The following is a 15,472-nucleotide window of genomic DNA, read 5'->3' as shown; positions in this document are numbered from 1 at the left end:
TAACCTCACGCCGTGTCTGCCTCTCACTTTCTCCATCTGAAGGCTTTTCCTGTCCTCCTCACCATGTTCTTCCTTAAGTCTCATCTATGTTCTCTTTATTGGATCCCTTTCCTCTGATGCAGGAACCCTGCACGTCTCCCAATTTTCTCCACATCAGGAAATGACACCACAATCTACCCCACTGGCTCATGCTAAAATATCTACAAGCCCATCTTTATTATTTGCTTTTCCTGACTCTCCTTCATCCTCCAACACAACTAATCTATACAGCATGTCTGATTTGCTTTACCTTCAGAATATTTCCTAAATCCAACCCCTTTCAATATCACCACTATTACTGCTCTGATCTAGGCAATCTAATGGGCAGCTACGGGTAACTACCTCTTAACTGGTCTCACCACCTCCACTCTTGTCTTATTTCAGCCCAATCTCCACACACGGCCAGAATGATCATCTTAAAAGACACATCAGACCACTCACTCCCCTGCTTCAAGTGTTTCAATGACTTCCCTTTGCACTGAAAATAAATAATTTTTTTTAAAACCATGGCCAACAAGGTCTATATGATCTGGTCTCTGTTTACTTCTCTGATATTATTTCATGCTTCTCTCCTCTTCACTCACAACATTCCAGGCACGTGGGTTTTCTTACTGTTCTTTACACAGGCCAAGTAGGTAACGCTATTACCTCAGATCTTCTCATGGCTGATTCCTTGTCATCTTTAAAGCCTTCAAATGTCACCTCCTGAAAGAGGCCTGACCATCTATCTACAGACCACCTTTACCCCAGATCATGCTCTATACAATTTCTCCACTTTGTTATTTTTAGAGTATTTATCACTGTCTGAAACTATTTACTAATCAGCTCATTTTTATCTTGCCAGTCTGGTCCCAAAGAACATAAGCTCCTTGTGAACAGGAAGTCTGTCTGCCTTGTTCATTGCTGTCCCTCCAGTGTCTAGAACAATGTCTGGCACCTAGTAGGCACTCTATAAATGTCACTGAATGACTATGTGACAGGTGCCAGAATTTTTAAGCAGCATGAAAGATTCAGGGAGGCCACTGTCTCACTGCTGGGACATTCACTGAACAAGTCCTAAGAAGTCCCTTGAAGGCCAATCGTTTGGTCACTTGCATGCCAAGCTGGAACACAGGAATCCTTTCAAAGGCTAGGAGTCCTGGCACTTGGATCCAGCCTCCCTAGGGGTGCTGCAAAAGCGTTTCTCACCGAGACCCTGGCACTGTGGCCAGAACGGTGTTTCGGAACACTTGCTGGTCTCCGTTTCTTGAGATCCGCAGACCTTGGTTCCCTGTCTCAGAGAAAATCCTGCCACTCTAGTCACTATCTGCTCCTCATTTTCCAAGCCCCTGGTTGGGCATCTTTCCCCATGCCCCCTAATTTAACAGTGTTAGAAGATAAAAGTCTTCCTTTAACTATGCCCTGGGAATCAAGGAGGGAAGGAAAGGGAAGCAGTTTTCTTTTCTCCTGATGCTTCTACACCAGTAAAATCAAAATAGAAATTAATCTGATGATAAACTACTCTGCCTCAGCCATAGACAATTTCACTCAGGTCTCAGGGGACCTTGCCTCCTTACTTCTAGAGGACAGAAGCTGAAATAAATCTTTGCTAAGGCAGGCTGGAGGTTGAGGTAAAACTTTGTTCATGACCCAGGAGCCAGAAAAGAAAGTCAGTGAGAGAGAATAAAGGAAGCTAGATCAGCTGGATCACAGCGTGTGTTCACTCACCCTGCATTTAAAATCTTTTTCAGGCCATCTCCCTGCTTCAGCCCCCATTAGAGCTGCCTGAACCTAAGGGAAGAAGACCCAGAAAATCAAGCCTTGGAGACCTCTGCGTCTCAAGTAAAAGGTAAATGTTTATCGAATGACTGTATGACAGGTTCCTGGCTCTTCTGTACATAGTAACGAGATTCAAGGAGGACACTCTTCTGACTGCTGTGACACTGTCACTGTCAAAGCCCCACAAGGTCTCTTGAAGGCCAACAGTTTGGCCACTCACTTCTCAAGAAAAGGGACTGTATGGTCAATTCAGGGGAGAACCCTGTATTAGTTATCTATTTTTTGTGTAACAAATGACCCCAAAATCTATCAGCTTAAAAAACAACTAATATTGGGACTTCCCTGGCAGTCCAGGGGTTAGCACTCCACACTTGCACTGCCGAGGCCTGGGTTCCATCCCTGGTCGGGGAACTGAGGTCCCACAAGCCATGGGGCGGGGCCAAAAAAAACCCCCAAAACCCCCAAAAAACCAACAAAAACGAAAACCAACAAATATTTATTACCTCACAGTTTTTGTAGGTCAAAAATTTGGGAGCAGTTTTAGCTGGGTGGTTCTGGATTAGGACCTTCCAGAAGGTTGGAGTCAAGATGTTGGCTGGTGCTGCAGTCATCTGAAGGCCAGAGTGGGGCTAGGGACTTGTTTCCTAGGCGGCTCACTCACTTGGCTTATGGTAGGAGGATTCAGCTCTGCATTGGTCATTGGCACTAATCATAAAAAAGCTGGAGTGCCTATACTCACGTGAGACTAAATAGGTTTAAAGATAAGAGGTAGATTTAGAGATGAACATTTCATAATAACAAAAATGTCATTTGGCAAGAAGATGTAACAATTACAAATGTGCATGTGCTGAAGAAATTCAAAATATGTGAAGCAAACGTGACAGAACTAAAGGGAGAAATAGACAAATTCACCATCATAGAGATTTTAACATCCTCTCAGTTACTGATAGAACCAGTAGACAAAAAAATTAATAATGAAGAAGATCTGAACAGCATCATGAACCACCTTGTCTAGCTGACATTTATAAAACACTACACATAACAACTGCATAATGCACGTTCTTTTAAAGGCGTGGAACGGTCACCAAGGTATGCCATATGTTGGGTCATAAAACTGATCGGAGTCAGCAAATTTCAAAAGTTTTTCCCAGACCACAGAGGAATTAAACTAGAAAGTAATTCTAAAAATAATAAGATATGTTCAAAAGCCCCAACTATTTGGCAATTAAATAATGCTCCTCTCAAGAACTAATAGGTCAAAGAAGAAATCATAAGGAAAATTAGAATTTTGGACTAAATGGAAATAAAAACAACAATCAAATTTTGGGGATTCAACTAGAACAGTACTTAGAGGCAAATCTATAGTTTTAAATGTTTGATTTAGGAAAGAAGAAAGGCTTACAATAAATTATCTAGGTTTCTACCTTGAGAAGCCAGAAAAAGAAGGGCAATTTAAACCCAAATTAAGTAAAAGGAAAAATGAAGATAAAAGTAGAAATCAATGTAATAGAAAATGGACAAAACAATAGAGGGTATTAACAGAGCCCAGGAGGGAACTTTGTGAGGTGAGGGAAAGGCTCATTATCTTGTTTGGGATGTGGGTTATAAGTGGGAATTCCTTTGTTAAAATCCACTGAACTATGCTTAAGATTTGTGCATTACAATGTATGCAAATTTCACTCCTTCAAATAAAGAACTTTAATAAAGAAAGAAAAAAATATGACCATGTGTAGACAGTGCTAGGGCCTCTTCCAGAGCCTTGAGAGAGTGCATCCAAATGAGCAGGTTCCCATACTCACTGAAAGCTTCACCAGCTTCATGAGGTGCATGGCAAAACTGCCACTCCCCTCCACCCGCTGCCCCAGCCTCATATTCTGGTCTCCACTCTCAGTAGTTGTGTGACCATAGCTGTTTAATATCTTAGTGTCTTGAATCCTGAATTTGTAAAATGGAAATTATTATGTAGCCTGTCTCACTGGATTGGTGAGTAAATTACACAAGATAACTCAGAACACTAACTGGTACCAGGTAAGCGTTCAAAGAATATAAGCCATTATTACTGTCTTGCAGAAGTAGTTTTCTAAGGAAAACCACTTAGGAAATTCTACTAAGGGCCATGTGGACCTAATGGAGTGTCCTGAGCAGAGGTGCAACAAGAACAGCTTTGCCTTTTAGAAATACTCACTGAGGCAGCAGTGGGGAGGATGAACTGGAGCAGGGAAAGGATAGATTTGGAGACTAGTGATGAGACTATCCTCACACGAACATAGATGAGACATTACTGACCTAAAGAATTTTTAAAAATATGTAACTGTATTCAAAGTGTACAGAATTTGAACATACATAAAAATGTAACTAGGAGTATGTAAAAATTTTAATTGCTTTTCATATTGAAAACTATTAATATAAATTCAAAATTACCTTTAAAATACCACCAAATAAAAATTACAGTTAATAAATATCAAATTTTGAAATAAAAGTTTTAAAAATGCAAATAATTGTAAAATTTGGATGGAAATACAAAAGACCCTGAATAACCAAAACGATCTTGAGAAAGAAAAACAGAGCTGGAGGAATCATGCTCCCTGACTTCAGACTTTACTATATAAAGCTACAGTAATCAAAACATCATAGTACTGGCACTAAAACAGACACATCAGTGGAACAGGACAGAGAGCCCAGAAATAAACCCACACACTTACGGTCAACTAATCTATGACAAAGGAGGCAAGAATATACACTGGAGAAAAGATAGTCTCTTCAATAAATGGTTCTGGGAAAATCAGACAGCTATATATAAAAGAATGAAATTAGAACATTCCCTCACACCATATACAAAAATAAAATCAAAATGTATTAAAGATCTAAATGTAAGACCAGAAACTACAAAACTCCTAGAGGAAAACAGAGGCAGAACACTCTTTGACATAAATTGTAGCAATATATTTTTTGGAGCTGTCTCCTAAAGCAAAGGAAATAAAAGCAAAAATAAACAAATGGGACCTAATTAAACTTAAAAGCTTTTGCACAACAAAGGAAACCATCGATAAAACAAAAAGAAACCTACTGAATAGGAGAAATATTTGCAATGATATGACTGTTAAAGGGTTAATATCCAACATATATAAACAGTTCATACAACTCAAGATCAAAAAAAAAAAAAGCAAAAACCCAAACAACCCTATTAAAAAAATGGGCAGAAGAACTGAATAGACATTTCTCCGAAGAGGAAAAGCAGATGGCCAACAAGCACTTGAAAAGATGCTCAACATCGCTAATCATCAGGGAAATGCAAACCAAAACCACAATGAGATATCACCTCTCACCTGCCAGAATGGTTATCATCAAAAAGAATACAGATAACAAATGTTTGCGAGAACGTGAAGAAAAGGGAACCCTCATATACTGTTGGTGGGAATGTAAATTGGTGCAGCCACTGTGGAAAATAGTATGGAGGTTTCTCAAAAAACTAAAATATCACTTATATGTGGAATCTAAAAAATTAAACAAACTAGTGACTATAACAGAAAAGAAATAGATTCACAGATATACAGAACAAACTATTGGTTACCAGTGGGGAGAGAGAAGGAGGAGGGGCAATATAGTGGCAAGGGATTAACAGGTACAAACTATTAGGTATAAAATAAGCTGCAAGGATATATTGTACAACACGGAGAATATAGCCAATATTTTATAATAACTATGAATGGAGTATAACCTTTAAAAATTGTGAATCACTGTCTTGTACACCTGTAACTTATATAATATTGTATATCAACTATACTTCAATTAAAATTTTTTAAATTACTTATTAAAATAAAGCCAAATAAAAATTCTGATTAGTAAATATCAAATCTTGAAATAAAAGTTTTAAAAATACAAATTGTTTAATATTGCAGAAGGTCCTCTGTACCTGCTCTGCTTATGGTAAATTGTGTGTACTTCTCCAGAACCACAAACCGGAAAAGGAAGAGAAGTAATATGAAATTTCACAGTTCTGGGAAAGGTGACTTCACTCTGTTGAGCTTGTCTACTCTTGTATACTCCTGGGGTGGAATTGCTGGTCACCCATAAGGTGTATATGGTTGGCTTCAGTAGCTACTGTCAAAGAGTTCTCCAAAGTGGCTGTAAAATCCACATTCCTCTCATCTGTGTGGGAGAGTCCCAGAGCATCACTTTGCACTTTCCATCATTTCCATTTTAGGCATTCGGGTGGGTGTGTGCAATGCTATTTCTATAACTAATACATTCTTTATGTTTCTATTCCCTCTCTAGAAAGGGAATCCAGCTTTTGCAGCCAACCCGCCTTTGGGGCAGGAAGGAGGGAAGAAGCCATTTCCGGAGGGTCCATCAGCGGGGGCCTAACTACAAGAGGGAGGTCAGCTGAAGCAAGGCCAGGCAGAGGGAATCCCAGGCACCTGGACGCTCATCTCCACTCTCCGGCACATTATCTTTTCCCAGCCTTTCCTCATCTCTGCTGATTCAAATCTTGTTCGCCCTTCAAAGGCTAGTCAGCACTGATCTTCTCCAAAAAGCCCGTCATTCTTCCCCTTCCTTTCCCCAACTTTTGTCTTGACATTGGAGGGCATGGATGGGTGAAGGTGGGCAAATCATTAACCTCTCTTGATCTGTTTCCTTATCGGAGGATCATCTGAGCTGAGCAACATTGAGTCTAAGTCCTTATCTGATGTGATGTCTAATGAGCCTTTAAGAACCAGGGGGCGAAAGAACCCAAACAGAAGTGTGTACTCCCGTCGGTCAGCCAGGGCGTCAGTGCCCCTGTACAAGCCTGTGCTCTGAAGGTCCTCGTGAGTTTCGGTCAGCATGTGTTGGATGGAGCTGCGTCCTTGAAGGCCCACTGACGCATAATCGTGCAAATCTGTTCGCTGGGGGGGGGTCTACCTGGGACCTCGCAGCCCTCCGTGCGCCCACGGTGGAGCAAGCCCTCTCGGGGCTCTGAGGGATTCCGGGTCTTTCCGGTATTTTGTGTCGAATCGGCTGGTGGCGACCCGACGCCGCGTCGGGGGTGGGGAATGTGCGGCTGCGCGCGCACCGCGGCGTTTACGCGGCGATTTCATCATGCACCCGGCCTGGCCGCGCGCGCCGCTTCCGCCGCCGCCCCCTCCGGACCTCCCAGGGCAGCGATCTCATGCCCTCTCTGCGCCCGGCGCTGCTTAGAGCCGCCCGCGCCGCTCTGCTGCTGTCGCCGCCGCCCCGGCTCCCGTCCCGGCCTCCTCTTCTGCCCTGCCGGCCCATCAGCAAGCCAGCCCGCGCCCCGACCTCTTTCCCCGCTGCCACCTCCCGGAGCAGCATGGATGGCGCGGGGGCTGAGGAGGTGCTGGCACCTCTCAGGCTAGCGGTGCGCCAGCAGGTACCGGCATTCTTTGCCTTCCCCTCAGCCCCGGCTCTCCTCTCCCTGGTCCCCTCCTTCTCCTCCTCTCTCTCTCTCTTCCCCGGGCACCAGTCCACCTCACCGATTATCCCTCTCCTTCATTCTCTGGAAGCCCTTGGTTTCTAAGCATCTTCCTCGCCTTCCCCACGTTGGACCCAAGTCCCCGCGTGCGCCGGCCACCTTCCCTCCGGTGGACCCCTGTCCTCCCCTCTCCTGGGGTGACTTTCTCGGATCCCTCGACGTTCTGCCTCCCTCCTCATGCGATCTGTTCTCCCTTCCCAATCCTTGTTACTGCCCGTACCACTTGCTTCTCCGATGGGGCTGGGATCTGTGACCCTTTGCTTCTCCTCCTGTCCTAGCTCAATAGCCTCAACTGAAGATTTCCAGTCCCTGCTGTGTTCTTTGTGCTTCCTGGGTGGCGAGATTCCTAATTCTTCCCTGATCAATTACGAGCCGAAGCTGCGGGTTCTCTCTTCTTACTGCCTAACTCTTGGTTTTTAATCTTCAGAATGCTTTGAATAGTGTTTCCTCCGTGACATCTTCCTTCATTCGGTGCTTAGTTAGCCGAATGGTCCGTTGAGGAAATAAAAATAGTTGAAACGTGGATGTGGGGAGGTGTTGAACTTTTTTTTTTCTCTTCTAATAATGTGAGTTCATCGTCCTTCGCTTCTGTTACCTTTTCTGGGTTCCCCAGAATGAGTGAGCTTTCAGATCGTAAACGTGGGAAGCTGTAAATGTCCCTGAGTGACTCGGTGAAGTCAGCCATCCTTCGTATGGAACATTTTGAAATTTGATTTTGCGGAAGGGAGGGAGGTTTCATGGGCTGGAGAGCTTGGTGATTTAATACAGGCCTCCTTTTCCTAGGGCACTGCATGAATATCAGAATTTAGAGAGGACAAGGAAAAGATTATTTCAAAGGGATTCTCACATCCAGTCAGGTAGAGCCAAGAGCTTGGAATAGGACCCCGAGGACTGATGACCTAGTAGTGAACACCGAATGGGTTTCTCCTGCACGGGCGCCTGATGCAATCAACTTGCCTTAGCTATGGAGGGTGGATCCCTCCCTCGGAAATAATTCATTGGGGCAGAGCTGCCGAAAATTCGGCAAATTCTGCCACTTTATCTACTTCTTTCTAGTTTGAGCCTGACTGATTCAGTAGTGTTTTATTTTGAAATTTCACTATGGGTTTAATTTTTTTCTTTTTTCTTGATACCAAGGCGCTGTGAATGCTTATTCTCCATGTCCCTACACCCACCCTCCTCAAATGAAATTAGGTGTGGTTCCTTTGTCTTTTCTTTAACTCTCAACTTTTGTTTTATTTTCACTTCACTTTTGAAGGGAGAATACATCTAATTTGGAAAAACATACACCCAAACCCCTCCCTCTGCCACGTTAGCCTGGAACTGCAGTGCAAATTATCCATCTGTAGTAAGACTGTGGAACTAGTTAACTGAAGTAAGCTTTAATGATGGAAGAGCCTTCCGATGTTATTACTATCTTGTGTATTGTTTATGTGGCTTGATTGTTAGTTTTTTGGTACTTCAAGGTATGTTTTGAACATGCAAGTTAGTTTTTGTTTTTTTCCCTAATTTTCCAGGACCACACATATATTAGTTAACTACCTGGAACTTTTAATCGCACTGATTCCAGGGTCAGTTGGAAGGGAATTTAAAGATCATCTAGTTAAACCGTTTTTTTTTTTCTTGGTTTGTTTGTTTGCTTATATGAGGAAATGAGACACATGGTCACTTCTACTCATTCTACATATTTCCACTGTGAAGTTTGTGCAGTTGAAGGCATCCTTGGAGTGGTATTTTTTAAGGTGCTTAATAACTGGTCTTGTTAGTGGCATGTGTTTCAGATAAATGTGTATTTCATATAAATTTCCCAATCTGCTATGCTACGTGGATGCTGTTTTTTAATGATTTGGTTTGTTGATTGACTGAAATGTATCAACAAACTACCATCTTATTTCCCCTTTCATTTCATAAAAGAAAGTGTATTTTAATACCAAAGAAAGGACAAAACCATAACTCAGAATAAAGAACAGTCTTTTATATTTAGCAGGTTTAGCTTTGAAAAAAGGTCTAATAAATTGTCTTTTTTTTTTTTCTTTTTTTCCCCCTTTTACTGCATATTGGTGAAAACTTTGTCCTGGAGTATCTTGTTTGGGAACTATTGCTCTAGGGCAGTGGTTCTTAAAGTGTGGTCTGCAAATTCTTGGAGGTCTCCAAGGCCAAAATCATTTTCATAATAAAACTAAGAATGTTCTTTGCATCTTTCACTGTGTTGACATTTGCACTGATGGTGCAAAGCATGGTGAGTTGAACTTCTGGCCCTGAGCACTAATCAAGTCAGGGATACTAAGCCAAGTCATTATATTCTCTGCCACACTCTCACATGTTTTAAAAAAAACAAAACAAAACCTCAGTTTTGCTTTAGAGTATCCTTGAAAAAGCAGTAAGAATTATTATTATTATTTTAAATATTTATTTATTTATTTTTGGCTGCGTTGGGTCTTCGTTGCTGTGCGCGGGCTTTCTCTAGTTGCAGTGAGCTGGGGCTACTCTTCGTTGTGGTGCACGGGATTCTCATTGTGGTGGCTTCTCTTGTGGCAGAGCACAGGCTCTAGGTGAGTGGGCTTCAGTAGTTGTGGCGCAAGGGCTTAGTTGCTCCGCGGCATGTGGGATCTTCCTGGACCAGGGATCGAACCCGTGTCCCCTGCATTGGCAGGCGGATTCTTAACCACTGCACCGCCAGAGAAGTCCCAATAAGAAGTATTAATTTTATTAAATTCGGACCTTTGTGCACACATCTTTTTAATATTCTGTGTGACTAAATGGGAAGTATGCATAAAGCATACCCACATATGATGATTGTCTGAGGAAGAGCACTTATGATTGTTCAAGTTGCAAGAATGAAACACTCTAAAATGCCTGACAAAAAATTGTTATTCAGTCTTGGGTATTGGGCATTCATTCATTTTCCGGAAAATGAGTGAAGTGAGACTGTCACTTCAAAAAGCAACTGATAGGGCTTCCCTGGTGGCACAGTGGTTGAGAGTCCGCCTGCCGATGCAGGGGACACGGGTTCGTGCCCTGGTCCGGCAAGATCCCACATGCTGCGGAGCGGCTGGGCCCGTGAGCCATGGCCGCTGAGCCTGCGCATCCGGAGCCTGTGCTCCGCAACGGGAGAGGCCACAACAGTGAGAGGCCCGCGTACTGAAAAAAAAAAAAAATCAACTGATAGTATTTGTGGCCAATAAAAAAATTCAATTTTGGGAAATTTTAGAGCCCTGGATTTTTCTGTGCTTTGATTTTCTGAACTGAGAGTGCCCATTAAAACTGTTGCTTAATCCACAAAGGACAAATGATAAGTTTATGAAGTTTTTGTCAATTGTTATAAAACTTGGAAATCTGAAATTAATTTTTTAATGTTAACAAGAACCCTCTAGGCCCATATGTGTAAAGCCAAACATCTTAAAAAGGTGAGGAAATGTTTTCTTGTTTTTCCTTGGCCAACTGAATATGCATCATGATATATATGAAGGATGCATGAAAAAGTTTCCTTGAAATGATTTCTCACCTAATAACTATTCTGCTTTATAATCACAGACTCTTAGTTCTAAGATATGTCTTTATGGTAAGAATTTATGCAGGAATTAAGCTTCTAGTTGATGTTTCTTAAAGGTAATTTAGAAACATTGATGATGTTTCACGTCGGTTTCATTCAACACACACACACTATAGTTGGTGGTGAAGAAAGAGGGAAGAAAATAATTAGAAATTAGGAATCCTTAAGTACTTACTTTCCATGTTTCGATCACCTCCAATTCTTTTGTTTACACAATTAAATCATTATAAATCATGGTTTTAATTATTCCATTATTCAGAATACACACGATTATTTCCTTAATTCACTGAGATATTTAGAGATGATTAACTCAGTGTAGGAATCCTCACTCTCCCACTGCTTCTGTTGATAGCTAGCCTATCCTTGAAGGTATGTGTGCCTGATTCTATGCCTGAACTTTAAGAGACAGAAAAATTATTCAGGAAAACTAATTTTAATTTAAAATTTTTTTAATTCTTCCTACCTTTACCTGCTTGTGGCCTTGCTTGCCCAGTGTCCTTTGAAAAGCTCCAAAAGAAAATATGGGAGTGCCAATACTTGACACATAAGGGTAGGTATTCAAAAGAACTGCTTGCTTACTTCTTTAAGACATTCAAAAAGAACTGCTTGCCACTCTCTTTTCAGAACACAGACCCTCACAAGGTTCTTATCCCCATCCAAAAGCACTATTAATGAACATTTATGAGATAAGTGTTCTGACGGGTAGAGGAAGGAAAAAGAACCACTGAATGAATAAAGAGTAAGCCAGTAGATATTTACCAAGTACTAAGTGCTTGGCGTTGTGCTAGGTTTAGGTTGTGATAGCCGGCAACAAATATTTGAGTGCCAGAATTGACATGCCGGAGTTCCTGTCTTAAAAGAGCCTGCTTTATAATGACAGGGACAGATAAAATGCATGTAAATAAATAAGCCAATCCATTGATAGGGTGATTTCAGGTATTGTACTTGTAATAAAGAAGTTAAAATAAAGTTAGAAGGTGACTGAGGATGTTGCTTTAGCTAGAGAGGTCAAGATAATAGAATAAAAACTGCTAGTATAATAACAGACCAGATTTATTTGTACGCAGTAAGAGACTGAGAGGAAGAACCAATTCAGTGGTTCTCAACTATATCAGACCCAGTGTACCCTTTTACACCATATATTTTGGAATTCTCCATTACTACCCTGTAATGAAACTCATATGAAATATCTACATAAATTAAAGAAAGATAGTGTACGCATAATGCTCTAAATGTAATACAAATAAATAAAAAGTAATTTATAATAAAATAATATTATTTTAATATGTAGATTTGGGGGTATGACCCCACTGGAAGTTATATTGAATTAAGCAGATGCTTATACCTCTACGTAGATTTACTGTGAATGCAGTTGCTGTAAATGCGCATTGATAAAGGTATACTGTATTGTTTACTCAGATAGGACGGCAGCATAGCCTGTGGTCACATGGTTTGTTTGTTTTTTATTTCAAATAATAACAACGTTGTAAAATTCTGAGCAAAACAAGGTACAATTTTCCTTTTTTTTTTTAAACTGAAGTATAGTTGATTTTAGTCTTCCTTTAAATTACATTTTCCTGGGTGCATTCCTGGAGAATTCAGTGTATGTTAAAACTGGGAAAATTCTTCTCGTTGTATATAAGCAGAGTTAGGCTCTAGATTAAGATCTTTTTTTTTTTTGCGGTATGCGGGCCTCTCACCGTTGTGGCCTCTCCCTTTGCGGAGCACAGGCTCCGGACGCGCAGGCTCAGCGACAATGGCTCATGGGCCCAGCTGCTCCACGGCATGTGGGATCTTCCTGGACCAGGGCACGAACCCGTGTCCCCTGCATCGGCAGGCGGACTTGCAACCACCGCGCCACCAGGGAAGCCCGGTTGAGATCATTTTAAACAGCTTTTTCACCTCCTAACTGGGACAGTCTAAAGTAGAATGAATTGCAGGAGAGGGGGACTGTCATTGAATGAGGGAAAATAGGCAGGAGCTTAGAAAATATCAACAACAGGGGGAAAGGATGATGACAGGCTCCTCAAAGGAGCTGGAGTTTTAGAAGGAGAAAAGAGGAATTAGTTCGAAAGTACAGAGGGGAATAAGGAGGACATCTATCCTATTTCCATTCTCTTTGTGTCTTATTACCTCATTTGAATTTTCAACTTTGTCTCTCTGCTGCATTCCATGGGATGGAAATTATCCACGGATAATTTCTTTAGGTCGTTCTTATAGGTCACTAATTCTCTCTTCAACTGTGTCTGATCTGCTATTTAAACTGTCCAGTGAGTTTTGAATTTCAGTGATTTATTTCCAGTTGATCTGTGTGGTTCTTTTTCAAGTCCCCTGATTGTTTCTGATAGTCTCTTGTTCTTTGCTCATGTTGATTCCTCCTTTTATTTTAAACATCTTGAGCATTTAAAAAGTATATTTGGTCATTCTAATACTTTTAAAGGATCTAATTTTGTTATTTGTCATTTCTGCTGAGTCTCACTCATGGTGGCTTCTTTCCTCATGGATTTTTAAATTTTGAGTTTAGTGCTTATCATTTTGGTAACCCTAATCTGTGAAAATCCTGAAAGGCCTATGGAAGATCTACTCCTTTAGAGAGCAGTTGCTTCTGTTGGGCACCCAAGGGCTCTATTAATTTGATAACTTTAATTTCTCATCTTGAAGTTTCCCAGACCATGTGGTAGTGTTTTGTTTGTTTTCTCAGATTGCCTATTCCACCACATTACTGTAATAAAATCAGTGTACAGCATTGTTGGAAGTGAATAAAGTAGTCTAAAGAAAGTAGCAAGGAAAAAATTCTAACAGTAAAGGGCAGAGGAAGATTAGCCAGTAGTGACTGAGAAGAAATGGTCAGAGAAGTAAGCGGAAAACTAAGATAGTTATTTTTTTGTATGCAAGAAAGGAGAGGTATTCAAGGAGAGGGTAGTCTATTTATTGGTTCTTCTGTGTTCTCAGTGGTTATATTGCTCTTTACTTTTTATCAATGCTTTTCTCTCCACCATCTGTCTCCTCCCCACAAAGAAAACAAACAAACAAACCAGTAATAATCACCCTGCAAGCATAGTTATTTATGTACTTGTATTTGGATATTCTGCTAGATTATAAATGCTGAGGGCGACGACCTACAGTTATTCATAATGACTTTTCACATAATAAACATTTGAATTTCCTCATTCTTACATGGATACTTTTTTAAAGGCATGCTTAAAAACCTATTCGTAACTTTTCTTGACTTCTGAAACCAGTTGTGAATACAGATTCTCTTTTTTGGCTAGGGAGATCTTGTGCGAAAACTGAAAGAAGATAAAGCACCCCAGGTTGATGTAGACAAAGCAGTAGCTGAGCTCAAAGCCCGGAAGAGGGTTCTGGAAGCAAAGGTGAGTCTCAGGATCCTCAAAAAGGAATGTAAGTAGGTATAGGATTGTTTATCTTTATTTAGTCTCTTTGGGCAGGAGAGAGCTAGAAAAGTTTCTGAACAAGTAACATTTGCTTTATCTCTATTTATCCAGTATGCCTTCTCCTCCTCCTTCTCTACTTGGCAGACTCCTCATCCTTTCAATGTGTAATTCAAAATTTCTCTACAAAGCCTTCCTCAACCCTGACCTACCCCTTCTCCCCGCAGACTCAAATCCTAGACTGGTTATGTTCCATGAATTTCCCTGGAAGGCATTGTGTTCTTTATGAATTCTCCTATACCTGCAAATAATGGTTATGCTGTTTTAAATTATTTTCTTTTATGGAAAAGTTCTAGTCACCCGATACCTGCTCCCAAACTTTTCAAATTATAAATGTCCTATCAACAAACTGAAATCGTTTGGAGTTTTTTCTTTTTTTGGCTGCACTGCATGGCTTGTGGGATCTTAGTTCCCTAACCAGGGATTGAACCCAGCCCCGGCAGTGAAAGCACCGAGTCCTAACCACTGGACCATCAGGGAATTTCCTGTTTGGAGTTTTAAGTCTCTATTTTGCTACAGTGACCCACTAAAAATTCAGATATTGCTTATCAGTATCTGCATCTAAGTAAGCTTAGTCTTGTAATCTTGGAAATGATCGTATACTTTCCTAAATAATTAAGTAAAAGTATCTTTTCTGTAACTCAAAGGGGAAAAAACCCTAAGGTTTCTTTTGTTTTAAGGGTATCAAAATCTTGTCTGATAAATTTTATAGTGAATTCTGCTGAGGAATAAAGTAAATTCACATGTATAAATTGAAATTCCCACTCACTCGTTCAATCACATATTTTCTCTTTAAAAATCCCTTACAGGAGCTAGCGTTACAGCCCAAAGATGATGTTGTAGACAGAGCAAAAATGGAAGATACCCTGAAGAGGAGGTTTTTCTACGATCAGGCTTTTGCTATTTATGGAGGTAGGGGTTTAATGAGAGAAAGAAAAATTGTGTTGTTAGTGGCTTTAATATTGTTCTTAAATCAAAACCACAGCTTGCTTGATATCTAATAGTTTCAGGTCACACAAAGCAGAGGATAGATATCTTGCTTTCATTTGTTTAGAGTCATTCATTTGGCATGATATCACTTCTTATTTCCCTCAACCCTATTTATTTTTGGAGATAGCGTTTTTCCATTAAGACTTAGGGAATTTGGAGAGGCCCAGATATTAAGTGTTTGATGTGTCCATGTACATATCAGACCCT

The 15,472-nt window shown here is 40.8% G+C and overlaps 1 protein-coding gene and 1 long non-coding RNA gene across 4 annotated transcripts in view; one reads left to right on the top strand and one right to left on the bottom strand.

Moving 5' to 3' along the window:
* The window catches only part of LOC102983575 (uncharacterized), a 63,439-nt gene extending 56,639 nt beyond the window's left edge, over positions 1-6,800 (bottom strand). The window contains exons 1-3 of one of the 3 annotated variants that reach the window (XR_008617364.1): positions 5,711-6,800; positions 3,983-4,083; positions 2,301-2,542 (exon numbers count right to left, since the gene is read on the bottom strand). This is a non-coding gene — a long non-coding RNA (uncharacterized lncRNA). The remainder of the gene's footprint in view (positions 1-2,300; positions 2,543-3,982; positions 4,084-5,710) is intronic. The other 2 variants (XR_008617366.1, XR_003679821.2) reach the window with 2 other exon arrangements.
* An 80-nt stretch (positions 6,801-6,880) lies between these two features.
* GARS1 (glycyl-tRNA synthetase 1) overlaps positions 6,881-15,472 on the top strand; it is a 43,870-nt gene continuing 35,278 nt past the window's right edge. The window contains exons 1-3 of the mRNA XM_055084934.1: positions 6,881-7,168; positions 14,096-14,197; positions 15,085-15,187. Coding sequence (XP_054940909.1) covers positions 6,947-7,168; positions 14,096-14,197; positions 15,085-15,187 — 427 coding nt within the window. The 5' untranslated portion in view covers positions 6,881-6,946. The remainder of the gene's footprint in view (positions 7,169-14,095; positions 14,198-15,084; positions 15,188-15,472) is intronic.

Source organism: Physeter macrocephalus, chromosome 5, assembly GCF_002837175.3.
Source record: "Physeter macrocephalus isolate SW-GA chromosome 5, ASM283717v5, whole genome shotgun sequence".
In the NCBI taxonomy this organism is placed as follows: Eukaryota; Metazoa; Chordata; class Mammalia; order Artiodactyla; family Physeteridae; genus Physeter; species Physeter macrocephalus.
This window is presented reverse-complemented; position numbering and strand designations above follow the sequence as displayed.